Here is a 14,830-nt window from a genome sequence, read left to right as displayed (position 1 = left end):
TCGGAAGACTTCAATTTAGATGACATAGAATGTTTCTAGGAAAATTGAGATGGGTGCATTAAGATATGCAATGACCATGTTCAAAAGTGAGATAGAAATAATTTGGCTAGTACTCTTTCAAGTGCCTTGTTCTACGAACTTATTGACCGCCCGTCGTATTAGGCTTATGATAGTATGCCTACTCGTCATATTTTTCATTCGTGCTAAATCCAGACTATATGTAATGGGTGCACGGATATCCGGATATCCAATACACGCAGACCCCTTGGCCTATGTAGTCAAAGCTATGTTGAAGTTAGCGGCACGCGGAAATGTCTGTCAACTTTATAATAGATACGAGTATATCATAAGCTGTTAATGTGTAGATTCCACGATGTATGCGATGTCATTTTCTTCGCTACATATTATTGTATTCATAGTATTTTGTTTTAGACCAACGTCGTCCGAACTGGGCTCTTGTGATCATCAGTGTAACTTTGGAACTTGCATCTCAGGGTGTGTTAATACAGATAGCCTCTTCACCAGCAGTTGTGGCGTTTGTAGATGTCCATCTGGATGGCAAGGAAAATACTGTGATGATCTTGATCTTGCACCCAAACAGGGTAACAAGAATGAGGATGACTCATTCATCCCCTGGAATGTTATCTGGATTGTTGTAGGAATAACCGTAGCATTTATGACCATTTGTATCGGCTGTGTGTGCTGTGCAAACTATGCAAATAAGAGACGTCGTTTGGAAGGGCAATCTCAGCCCCAAGACTTCCAGTTAACTCGTCCACCAGTTGCTCCCGCTCCCACTGCTACTGATTATCATCCTGCTCCTCCAGATATTGGAGTGGGTGTAGTGATGCCATCGGCTCCGTCGCTTCAGCAGCAGGATAACGGACCTCCGCCTTCTTACGATGAAGCATGCAAGATTATGCATGATGTAAGATGATGGACACTAACATTAGTGAATAGTGATACCGTCAAGCATGACATTAGGCCTTAACCATGCACTCGTGTAGAAATTCGTTTTCGTGGACTAATTGAACGGTCTACATACGATTTTATAATAGTCACTTCCGCCTTGATATCATGATATGGGACATCTGGGTTGAATTTTTATCCGATATATTTATTAGCGTGAATTAAGCGGAGTGTGGGGAAGCAGGTGGGGTGTGGGCAAGGAAACCACCTGGCTATCATTCGGAATTATGTCTCGAATGCAGACACGAATGTAAACCAAAACCAACATTGTGTTACTATGTTAGAAGAAGGTTGTTAACAAATGTTTAGTAAGAATAAATAACAGAATCGATTCGGAAAGATAGATTCCGCCACATTAGTTAGCAGCGGTGGGATTTCAAGTCTTACGAAGCAGAACAACAAGAAGAAATAACAGAATGGATTCGGACGAACATAGATTCCGACACATTGGTGTCAGTGGTGTGGGATTAATTTGTCTTCATGATGACCTTGGAAGCTCCGGAAATCCGGCGCACAGTGACCGGTTCTGTGACATAGAGACAGTTGTACCGGATGCATCCAAAGTGAAACGTTATGATGCAAAATAATTCATGGGGTGGATCAATCATTTCAAAATTTGAGATCAGTCGATGAGGGATCATTAAGGATCATTCGAGGTGTTAAGGATCATTTGTTGCCGAATCCTCCTGTCACAGTATGTGCCCTTCTAGTGATTCTAGAAACAGAGATGATTGATATACCTACTATATGTTACACGTCGGTAGTTTGCAATGCAAGATTAGATCAGATCACTCTACATTCCCGCCCAAGCCCAATGTTGTATCGTTTCGGGAGGGAGGTGTGTAGCGGAGATGAGTTGGCGCCCTTCAGTTGTATCGGGTCACGTGATTATAATTTATCAGGGTATGAAATCGGTGTGCCCGCGAATTCAGAGCTATTCAGCGCACTTCCTTGCGACAGTCGAGACACCACTCCTCTCTCCGCATCAATTCCGCTACTATACCGCTCCGGATCCCGGAATCCGATCACCTGCATCATCCCATAACCCTCAATAAATGATTAGGAACATGGAAGGATACATCCGACCCCTCGTCTGACTTATATTAATGTTGTGTGATCAGGTATCCTGAACACGGTGCGGATTGGCCGCACGCCACATCAGCAAGTTGCCTTAGACGCTCACATCCTATGCACCGGTACTACCTATGGTTACCATGGTACCATGCAGCTGCATAAACAGGCCCAAATGCATGGTTCTTTGACATAATGTTAAACTACTAAAGGGGCAGTAAAGTTCGTTATATGAAGCTGCTTTCTCCTTCCTTCCTTATCATGCTTATTGTGAAATGTTGAAAATTCCAACCCGGCGAAACGTCAACTTTGACCGATGTTTTGACTATTTTTTTACAAACGTAAAAATCTGATTTTTGACCCTACCCTTATTACTTACACTAAGATTTTAGTGGGTTAAAATTGTAGGTTTAAGTCTCAAGTTCCCTGTCCATTCTTGTTCCAAAATTTGTCAATTTTGTCCTTGAATTGTTTGTTGTCTTGACATTTACCACATCTTCGGGACGTTACGCGTTTTTTCCATGTGTTAATCACTCTCTGTGAGAACAAAAAAAACTTCCTCAGGTTAAGCCTTTGCGCAGCTGCTTGAAGAGTTTGTGGTGCCTGTATTGTGTGACTTGGCGAAGAGCTCCCCCGGAAGAGCACCTCTGGTTTGATATCCACTTAAGCCTACTAGGCAATTCAAGATTTTGAATACCTCTATCAGGTCACATCTTTATCTTCTGAATCTATCTTAATCTGCAAGAATTCTTTTTTTTTTGTACATAAACATTATGTAGCCAGGTTTCCAGTGGTATAAACATCTCAACTTTTTTTGAGAAAAGTGGGGGATGATGCTGTGGATCACGAAATGCCCTTTTAATTTTGTTTTTTTATCGAAAAAAAACCCAGTTTGTCTACTTATCAAACATATTTTTCGATAGATACCACATCCGTGAAAAACTAAGATTGTCTTGTCTGACAACTTTGAGGGGGCGCCCTAACCTTGGAGAGTGGCAAACATTTTTACTCTGCACCTTTAGAATTTTAATCTTCAAAAATCATCTTTTTACCGCGCACATCCTTAGTTAATTTTGATATATGTATTAAATTGGACATTTCCTTTAGTAGTTGAAGCACGTTTTGGTGTTTTTTAGCGATTCGCAAGCACAAAATTTGAACTTTTAAAATCAGTGTCGTCATTGAAATTGGAAGCTATTGGAATTCACCATGTTGAAATCTGGATTACGCAATACCGCCGGGACATCGTCGCAATTTTACTTCATCCTGTTGGCTATGGTACTTGGTGGTTTACATTTTCGACGGAGAGGTATCTTTCAACTGCAAATGAAGACTGGATTACATATGGTAGGAGATATCCATTTTCTCACTTTTCTTCATCAAATTTTTCCGACCAGAACTTTGATAATTTCAAGCCGCCACGCCCATACTTTTCCCAGCCGACTAACGGCAACATAACTTTCATTGTAAAACAGAACTTGTACAATGTTTATGTCAGTACGTATTATCTCTACAAAATCCACAGAAAGAAAACCGGTAAAGGCGTTCAGTACAATTTGCATGCAGGTGTTAGTTTGCTTGTTGCTGCAGGGGACATAGAAACAAATCCGGGACCAGTAAAGAAGGGGAGAAAGCCAAAGTTTCCTTGTGGGCTTTGTCAATACGCTGTTAAAAACAATGATGCTGCTCTTGAGTGTGACTCTTGTAAACACTGGATTCATAACAAATGTTCAGGGGTTACAGACACTAGTTATGAAACTTTCATTTCCATGAAAAACTTCAATTGGATTTGCCCATCGTGTGAGGTTTTGAACTTTGCTAGCTCACTTTTTTTCCATTTTTTTATTGATGTGCATAACTCCTTTGATAGTTTGACAGATGAAGTAAACAGAGAAACATTTAATCCAGGGGTTACCTCTAGCCCCCTTGGTAAGGAGAAAGTTAATGGTGCTGGGTACAGGAAACCTACGTTTGTGCCAAAGTTTCCTAGCACCGATCGTGGTTCATCAGAGACGATTAACCGTTCTTCAACCCGAGATAAAACCAACTTTAAACCAAAAATAAAACCTAATCAGAGAAATAAAAGACAAAACCATCCAGCACAATGGTATCAAGGTGGGCATTATAAACTGCCGTAGTATCAGTGGAAAAACTGCATTGTTTGATGCTTTTGTTGACCTCGAAAATCCCGATGTCATCATAGGATCGGAGTCGTGGTTGAATGATTCTGTACAGTCATCTGAAGTATTCCCCCCCCAACTTCACGGTCTACCGTAGAGATAGGAACTCCAGAGGTGGTGGTGTTTTTTTGTAGCGGTTAGAGACAATATTACATCCCTTGAACGTAAAGATCTGGAAGTTGATGGCTGCGAGATACTGTGGTGTCAGCTGTCCCTCAAGTCCAAGGATGATGACATATTCATCGGAGCATACTATAGATCAACTGATTCATATAAACCCGAAACCTTGAATGGTCTTGAAGAGAGTTTACACAAATTACAGAGCAGTGTGAATGTACCTTTCATAGTGTTAGGTGGTGATTTCAACATACCAGGTATGCTTTGGAAAGTGGATGATACTACTTTCCCTGTGAATGGTCTTCAAAGTAAGATTTTAGACATTGCAAATGACTATAACCTCGACCAGAGAGTTGATTTTCCTACAAGAAAAGACCCAGTTTCTGGAACAGAGAACATATTGGACCTTCTTTTCACAACTCGTCCGTCTTTGATTAAAAACACAAGACCTAGTTCTGGAATTAGCGACCACATAGCTGTGTTAGCAGACATCAACATCAGAGCTCCTAGAGTGTCGAAAGCGCCCAGAACTATTTTCAGATGGAAAGACGTTGAGGAAGCGACTTTTATTGAATCTGTGTCCAAGCTTCAGACTCAGTTTATGCGATCTTCGCCTAAGTCCAAACCAATTGAAGAGAACTGGAATTTCTTCAAGGATGGGTTAACGAACATTATCAACAAAACAGTGCCTCAGAAAATTGCTCGGGAAAACCAAGACCTTCGTGGCTCTCAACAGACCTTGTTCGCCAGTGCAGAAAGAAAGAAAGAAGCTATGTTAAAGCAGTGAAAAGTGGACTGCCATCAGATTGGGATAACTTCAAAACTCTGCAGAAGAATGTTAATAAAGAGATTCGCGGAGCTAAAAGATCTCATCTCCAGGAAATGACATCTTCTGAGAACCCGCGGCAATTCTGGCGGTTTATAAACTCCAGCCGCAAGGACAGTTCAGGTGTTCAAGTGCTCAAAGTTCAGGATACAAATATCACCTCTGATAAAGGGAAAGCTGAGACTTTGGCTGACAAATTAAGTAGTGTCTTTACAAAAGAAAGCGTGGCTGATTCAAAACCTGAATTACCTCCAAGTCCGTATCCAGATATGCCAAATATCACTGTATCTGTTGATGGTGTTGCCAAACTTTTGAAAGAACTAAAAACAAGTAAGGCTGCCGGACCTGACGCAATTGCAAATAAAGCACTCCAACTAGCGGGCGATGCCATTGCTCCTATGCTTGCAGTCATCTTCCAGCAATCCTTGGACACAGGGACTTTGCCTACTGATTGGAAGAAGGCGAATGTGACCCCCATTTTTAAAAAAGGCTCCAGAACTGACCCAGCAAATTATAGGCCCGTCTCACTGACGTCAGTGAGCTGTAAACTGTTAGAGCATATTATTGATAGTCAGCTTATGAAACACCTGGAGAAACACCAAATCCTGAACGGAAATCAACACGCGTTTCGCAAGGGTTTATCGTGTGAATCACAGCTCATCATGACCATGCAAGACTTCACCAGCAACTTTGACAGCCAGATTACTACAGATATCGCGGTGTTGGACTTTTCCAAAGCATTCGACGTGGTACCGCACCAAAAGTTAATCCATAAACTTGGTCACTATGGCATTAGGGGAAGCGTACAGAAGTGGGTTAAATCATTCCTGTCGGACAGACTGCAAAGAGTCGTCGTCAATGGTGAAACATCTGAGTGGCATAAGGTGGAGAGCGGCGTCCCACAGGGGACAGTTCTTGGCCCGCACTTGTTCCTGCTTTTCATTAATGACATAAATGCTGCAGTCGGTGGAACAACCCGGCTTTTCGCGGACGATTGCTTATTATACCGGAAAATCCAAACGTCAGCTGACGAATCTCTTCTCCAACAAGATCTGGACACCCTCGCAGACTGGGCAGATACCTGGGGGATGAAATTTAATCCCAGTAAATGTAACATCATGAGAATCTCCAGAAAGAGAAACCCAGGGAAGACGAACTACACCATGCAAGGTGTCAACTTGGAAGAGAAATCTGAAATCACATATCTTGGCATCATCATCCAGAATAATTTGAGCTGGAACCGCCAGACTGAACATGCAGCCTTCAAAGCTACACGCATTCTCAATTTCATTATGCGTAACTTCTACCCAGCATCAAAAACAGTCAAAGAGAAATTATACTCAACACTGGTGAGACCTCACCTTGAGTATGGGAGTGTTGCATGGAACCCATATACTTCTAAGAACACTTCGTCTCTGGAAAGAGTCCAGCGACGAGCTGCCCGTTTTGTTTGCGGAGACTTCAAGAGGAGGAGTAGTGTCTCCAAAATGTTATTTGACCTGGGATGGACGTCCCTTGAAGACAGGAGGGAATCAAACCAACTCACTTATTTCTACAAAATCATCAACAACATTGTTCATATTAAACCGGATGTCATCCAACCCAAGAGCATCAGATCACGCAGGGGTAACAACACACAGTTCAATGAAATAACAGCAAAAACCAACATTTACATTCAGTCATTTTTGCCAAGAACAGTGAGAAAGTGGAACAAATTATCGCAGGAAGTTATTAGCGCCCCCAACCACAACCAATTTAGAAGCAAGATTTAGCGCCACTCATCCAGGGCCTCTTCGTCAGACTTCCTTGCGGAGTACTAGAGAGGACAACCACCAAGTACCAAGTAAGTAAGTACAAGTACCAAGTAACTGAACATTTACCACATGAGGCTGTTGCAATGTAGACTTACCACTCGCGGGCTCGCCTTGTACGTGTTGTATGATACATGATTGCATCCAGGGATGATTGCAACCAGGCGGCATAGGAAGCGCAACACGTGACGTACGAGGCTGGCGAAGATACAGGGCTGATTCAAAATACACGGTTAGCAATTACAAATGGAAAATTAACATGTGGTACATTGTCGTACTCCGACGGTTTTAGAGTAAGATAATTTTGCTTTGACACCACATAACAAATTTAGAATTGTTTGTGAAGATTTCATGATTATGTGTTAATCCAATGGCGACCTCAAAATTGGCGATATCGCTTCCATCACCGCCTGATTGCAACGAAGAAAATAATGACGCCACCATATTGATGCATGATCGCAAATGCATAGCTCAGGCATAGGTTTTCACAATTCACAACGCCCTCGTGCATGCTAAAAAAGCGAGTCCTGGTCACCCAGGTTGTCAGGACATTTTAATGAATAGCGCCACTGCAATTTGAAATGAAAGGCTGTAACAGTTGTTCTCTAAAAAAATGAAAAGGAAGAGACCAGAGCTAGAATTATCTAAACAATAATTGTCCAATGTTTAAAAAAATGAAAGTATATAGAATCGATATTTTGTGATTCAAATGCGCAAAAGAGAATCATATCAGCATTTAGGCATGTCAGGGACCGGGAGAGGTGGGTCACACGAAATGACCAACCCGGGATGACCATTGGGCATAGACGAATCCATTTTTACGCATTCCTACACCTCAATGGCAGCCATAGCTGGGTCCCCCCTTAAATGTGAAGTGATGTGGCCTTAGCGGGGATATTAAACTGCATTCCATCACCCGTGTTACATGTAACAGAATGATTAAAGTTTACAACACAATACAATTCAACATCGATTTTTAAGCGGATTTAATCCACCCAATTGGGCAGTAACAACACCAGTTTGGTGCAGACGGGACCCAGTAATGGCCGACTGAATTCTGACCATCACTTGGCTTGTTAGATTCGTCTATACCAGAAAATTGGTGCACACTTCCTATAGACATGATAGAGGAGTTCGGATTTCCGAACTTTTTGACCAGTTATGATTGCTGGAAATCTAGATATTTAAAATGTCTAAATACGAAAAAAAATCCAGCAAAAAATAGTTCACAATCGAAAATCCTAAATTAGAGGGGCTCATTTCGGACAATTCCGTGATTTTTTTATTATACATTTTATTGCATTTCCAAATAGCGTTTTCAAGATGCAAACATGGAAATTCAGACATTTCTTTTATTGAGAATTTACTTCTCTATAGGGGTGTGCAATTATTTTCTGGAATAGTCCATTACAAGTATGCTTCCCCAGAAAGACCCCCCTTTTCCGGATTTCGTGAGCTCTCCCAAGGACCACCCCCCCCCCCTAAATTTGACCAAAACAGCTCCGAAAGACTCTTAATTTTTAAGTTCCATTATTCTTAAAGACTCCTAAATGCTCATTCCTCAAACCGTTGATTTGCAGTAAAATTTAAGAGTTTTTGACCCGGGGTTTTGGTTAAAACTCTGGACCTCGGGTTACGGTCCGAAGAGCTGAGATATTGTTAAAGAATAATTTTGTGTTTAACTTTGTAAGATAATTATTTCACTATAAGTTTATTTTATAGGACAATGACATGACATATTTTGTATTCATTTATATGAAGTAATATATATAAGTATCTCTACAACATATGGTATTAAGCGGATAGTCGCTATAATTATAACTTAGGCCTGTAAGTGTAAGCAGAGTATAAACTTCAAAGAAATTGTAATAGCAAGGTTTAAGAATAACGTTTATATGATGTTTGTCGACAATAAGAATAAAAGAGCACATAGAGGAAATTAATGAGTTCAAGGGGTATGCATAGGCCTAACTGTCCACTGTCTTGTTTGTCTACATTATAATGTATATGGCTCAACAATATCAGCATTGATTCCATAGGCCGCGTAGGAGTAAGGAATAAAAACTTGTCAAATTGACATAAGTTACGAAAGAGTCTGCGGTTTTGGAGTTTGATCGATATTGACGATTTGCACAAAGGTATATATAAAACCTGAAGCTGTTTTTAATATTAAATGGAAAGGAGAGACAACTTTTTTAATAGTTCAATACCGGTATAAAGGCCGAGTAAAAATAAAAACATGTTTCTCATCTGGGTTTTCAATAAAAAGGAGGATGTAAGTTTTCTTGTTTTTATCGAAAAATAGGTAAGAATACTCATTAGTCATGTTAGTAGGCTCTGTAATTAGCGTATAAAATAATGCCTGCCCTGAAAAAAGGAGGCCCCTTTTGATTGCATTTTTCTGGTATATACCCCTCTAATGGGTGTGGACTCAAAAAAAGAATTGAGGGGGACGAGAAATATGTTTTATATACTCGGGCGGCCTAATCACAAGAATATGTCAATAAGTTGAACCTGTCAGTGAATAAACTGAGACCGATATTTGCAATTTTTTTAACTTTCTATTAAAACGTTTTCAGCAAAGCCGATGCGACCATGTGTCTGAATCTTAAATATTTATAGGGACTGTGCAATATAATAGGCCTAATTATGAAAATTGTCAATTGAGCCAAAAATTGCTTGCCCCCCTCTCGGCCTGCCAAAAATCGCTTGCCCCCCATTTTACCCTCCCCTTGGAACTTATAATTATTGCACAGTCCCCTGGTTTTTCTTATGAATTGCTTCGGATACCATGGCTTGGGAAATAATTTGTAGATGAAAAGTAGGCTCGGGCACACTGGCATTAATAAGGCCGAGTGAAAAAAATACATGTTTCTCGTCCGCACCCTCCTCTTTTTTTTGAAGATTATTCAAATTTCTTTTTATTTTGTAAACTTTCAGTTATAACTTGTTGAAAAAGATGTTTCAGAAGTTGAAACTTATTTTACGGCTTTGTAAATACATAATACATCATTTAAAAAGAGTTTTGTAATCACTAAAGGGGCCTAACTCTCATAACAATAAAATAAAAAGGGCCTCCTCCTTTTTCTCAGATATCAATCTGTGTGTCGAATACCCAAAATATGGTGCCAGATACAGATATTTAGCGTCGTTTTCCAATAGAAAATAGAAAATAAAAAGCCCCTCATCCTCCTAATTTTTAAAAACCCGGACGAGAAACATATTTTTATTTTTACTTGGCCTAATATACAAGTAAGGAAAGAAACTTAAATTACATACGCAAACGTTGATGCAGACACAGTGCAATGAAAACAACAAATAAAAACAATGAAAAAATATGAAAGGAAAAACAAAACAAAAAATCCAGGATGGGTGAGAAAAAGAAAAGGCCAAGCTAAATTATTCAAAAGATACCGGTATTTGAATTCTTAAAAATGATGCCTGAAACAGCAATATAACAAGAAATTAAAAATCTCTACTCATTTGCGCATTTGATTTAGTGGGAACAATGCTACTCACATGGCTTAGTTATCTAAAACAATTATTTCAACAGGAAGAAAAGTAATTAATTAAATAAATACAAAAAAGTATGGTTAATCATTTCCAATAAATTGACAGGAATATCACACTCCTAAACGATTTGTTTACTATAAATTCTCGGAATCACCCATTTTGTTTATATCCGTGCAAATTGAATAGAGGGACAGTAAAATGGTTTAAAATATAAAAATATTAAAAATGAATCTTTTTAGTTTATCTAAAAACAGCATATGTTTATCGTATGATCTTTTATTATTGTCTTACGAAAAAAATCAGTTAATTCATGTTCATTCGTTTCAATTTTCAGGAAAATATAGTAAGAAAAAAAAAACTAATATTGTCGCTCTGGAGTTGTAGTTTACCTCTTGTAATAATGGAATGATCCACTCGCCAGCTGATTACCGGTGCATGAGCTAACAACAACACTGTGAATATCGATAACACACATGCAACGTGCATGCGTATGCGTGAGGTCGATCTCAGCGATACTTGAAAAACACTTATTTTAGAAGCAATTTCTACGGTGTATTTCTTCAAATCGGATATTTTAAACATCATTTGATCCTTCGTATCAAGATGCCGGGATTTGAGTGTCGTTTTAAGGACCGGATTCCGCGACAGTATGCCTGTCCACTATGCAAGAATCCAATGAGAGAACCAGTGCAGATAACGAGCTGTGGACATCATTATTGCGACACCTGCCTGCAGGAATATCTCAGGTACGTTACCCATCATTGCCCATGATATTAGCTGTTGAAATGTAAATATTAAAAGGTTTTTCAACATTTACAATGATGCCATGTTGTCATTTTAATATTATCAAATCGGATATTTTAGAGCATTCCACTGTAGAATAGACTGCCAATCAATGTATAAATACAGTGGCTCCGGAACCGGGGAGGGGGGGGCTCCAATGATTTTTGGGGGAGCTCCAATGATTTTGGAGGGGGGGGCAAGTCTGAGGTAAAATTCATAATTTTAGGATAATTGAATTCAAAATGGACTAAGGTATGATTCATGTAAAAATGTATGCCTTTCAAAAGCTTCCCCCCCCCATTTTAAAAATATCTTTAAAATATTGACCCCCCCTCCATATTCAAAATCTTCCGGAGCCTCTGCAATAGGCTGACTGCTTTTGAGACCTGAATTAAACTAGGGAGCTGGGGGGGGGGGGTAAAAACACTAACAATATGAAGTTTAGATTTCTGAAGCATCTTTTTGAAGAAACATTATGCTGAAAATGGGCTATTCCAGTCTCCAGATAAATTATGCCCACCCTACCTCACTAAAGGATATATGAAAACTTGTTGCTCTAAAAATATGGAAATCTGATATATCCTCTATGGGGAATCTGGCCTGGTTATCATGGTTATAATCTGGTTTAGTCCAATGAGAGATAGAGAGTGAGACAGACAGATCGAGGGTCAGGTGAGAACTTCGGGGAGAAAGAAGAGGGATGAGAAACTTGTTTACTTGACAACTCGATCTTGACTTCTGATTTCATACATGTAAATTTTACAGTATGAAATCAAAGCCTGTTGCCAGTGTAATTCTTTGGCTCCGGCCACTCTCTTCCATCCTCCCTGGCATCTGGCCTACACAATATGTAGGGTGGACATGTGTCGTTGATTTTCAGAAACTTTCTTCATGCTGAATTAAGTTTGGAATTACTGCGAGGTGAAAATGGTGTACATTTTACAAGTCAAAGCTTGAAAATAAATGCCAATAGGCAAACTATTGAGCTAAAGCCACTATCTGCAACATCAATACTAGTATACCAAAATACCAGCTGTTTGTTGTGATAACACCCTGTTTTTATGTAAATTTAAATTTTTGAATATAATTTCATGAATTGCAAATTTGTATACAAATGATGGTATGGAGAGTTGATCATACATGCATAATTCAGATTCTGATTTATGATACAGTAATATTTTAAGAAACTGGAAAGTTTTCAAAATATTTTAAACATCAAAATTGATTATAGAACCTACTTATTCTGCCAAAAATGCTGAACATGTTGTAATATTATATCAAACTATCATTTGTTATAGATTTTTCATTATTTACACCTTACTTTATTGACCTTGAAATATACAGATACAATGTATACCAGGGAAGCACATCTTGCTCTGCCTACATGTATACCATGTATTATTAAACCAATCAGATCAAATATTGACCAGACCAAGAATATTGACATACACTGTCATATACCCTACATGTATACTGACAATGAACAGCACTATTTTTTCAAAGGACACCATTTTTATGTACAATTTGGAAAGATGTAGCATAAAGATGTAGCATGTTTGCAACATGACACATAAAAAAATCCTTAATCTTTAAAGGAACATTGGAAAAAAATAACTATCTGTGATCATGAAACTTTTGTGAATCCTTGTTGTTACTCATGATTTTGTGAAATTTTCATGCACATAAAAATTATTATTGCTTTTAACAATGTAAAATTAGATGTTAAATTAAATTGTGCTTTAGGATGCAGAGTCAATCAGCGTGTTTATACTGAGCACCTCGCATTACCGCGAATTCACCTTCACCCGCATTTCAATCCTCTCGCATTCACTGGGTCGTTTCTACTGCGCTGTTAATGCAGGGTAACAATTCACTGCCCACATATTTATTGGGGAAGGCGGAAGTCCAGCAAATAGTTTTTGTGACCTTTCAAGGTCAAATTTTGAATGCTCACACTGTATTGTGATAGGCTAACTTCCGGTGTCACCCGCAAAATCGTCACCCGTACTGTTTCTACTGCGAACGTTACCGCGTATTAACCACTATTAACCACCTCAATAGGTGGTTGGCGGATTCACTTTCATTACCGCGCATTAACCTTCACCCGATCTGTTTCTGCTGGGGCCGTTACCGCGTATTCCTCGCATAACCCCGAATTCACTCGAATTAACCCGCAACCGTCTGCTCAGTAGAAACACGCTGTAAGTCAATCAAGTGTCACTTTCATGTTCAAAAAATAGTGCAGAATATTTATTGAAGAATTCAGTGACAATTCATTTAAAGGAAAAATAAGAATCTTACTAAGATTTGGGAAGGTATGGATGTTTAGTGTTTACAAGACCTGAAGCAACATTATTTACATAAAACAAAGTGAGATCCAGTTACAAAAATGTATAAACCTCATTAGCAATTTAGTGCAATTTTGTTCAAATTCTGTTTTTTGAAGAAAATGTTTTGGACACACCTGATGATACTTTTCCTATGTAGTGTCTGTAAATGATCAAATAATCAATACCAACACCATTTTCCATGTAAATCCTGTTATTAAATGCCAAGTTTATTTTTTTGAGAAAAATAGTGTTTTGCATCTTGCGCTAAACAACAAAATTGTTACACATAGCCCTATTATGCGGTTTATGTAAATTATACGGTTTATAATGTACATGCAACTTGTTATGAGGTTTTGCATTTGAATTAAGTTGGAATTACATTATATAATGAGGTTTTTCCTGCCTAACAATATACTGGTAGGATATTTGTAACCATGGTAACACATTCTGCAGCTGCTTCATAAGAGATAACATGATGAAGACCACAAATTTAACAGCATTTATAATTTTATAAATGGGATGTACATCATCACAATGTGATATGCTACATTGTACGTACAAATATATGCATAGATCACAGTGTACAATGCGACGTACCAGCATATAGAAAAACATAATAATTTGTAATAATTGTAATGATTAATGAAATTCATGAATAAACCTTGCTCATTTGATTATTTCAAGCTGTTCACAAGACTAAATTCAAGCCTGATGTATTGCAACATTAGGAGCATATATGGCAACTAATAATAGCATGTTTCTATTGGGAACCATTACGGGCTAAGAGATTAATTTTGCCTAAATAGAAATTAATGTAGAATTTCGCTGGAAGTGCAGCAAAAAGCTACAAAACATAGTACATTCAAAATTCAACTCTTACTCGGTGATAAACTTTTATAGATAAAATTATACACCCTTATACTGGTACTTCCACACCCTACTGGCACTAGGGATGAACTCTCCATGCATGATGATAGTTTTCATGATAGAAAATCAAACAATATGGTCTGCACCAATGTAAACTGAACAAAATAAATTCCTTCCATACTGAAGTTTATTCTAGGCAAGGCAGGTGGGATGCTTTTACAGCTGGTCTTGTGTTCGGAGAAAGAACCCAGCCAGCTATAATGAAAATAAAGTGTCATACACGCTTCAATGGCTTACTTTGCAAGTTTAACAGTCAGCCCTACACGTAGGGCCTGACCATAGGATAGGATAATATATTTGGTT

The 14,830-nt window shown here is 38.7% G+C and overlaps 1 protein-coding gene across 1 annotated transcript in view; it reads left to right on the top strand.

Annotated features, from left to right (window-relative positions):
- Positions 1-10,939: 10,939 nt before the first annotated feature.
- Positions 10,940-14,830, top strand: part of LOC140155246 (TNF receptor-associated factor 4-like) — an 84,188-nt gene continuing 80,297 nt past the window's right edge. The window contains exon 1 of the mRNA XM_072178002.1: positions 10,940-11,233. Within this exon, the coding sequence (XP_072034103.1) occupies positions 11,091-11,233 (143 nt within the window). The 5' untranslated portion in view covers positions 10,940-11,090. The remainder of the gene's footprint in view (positions 11,234-14,830) is intronic.

Source organism: Amphiura filiformis, chromosome 6 (assembly GCF_039555335.1).
Source record: "Amphiura filiformis chromosome 6, Afil_fr2py, whole genome shotgun sequence".
NCBI lineage: Eukaryota > Metazoa > Echinodermata > Ophiuroidea > Amphilepidida > Amphiuridae > Amphiura > Amphiura filiformis.
This window is presented reverse-complemented; position numbering and strand designations above follow the sequence as displayed.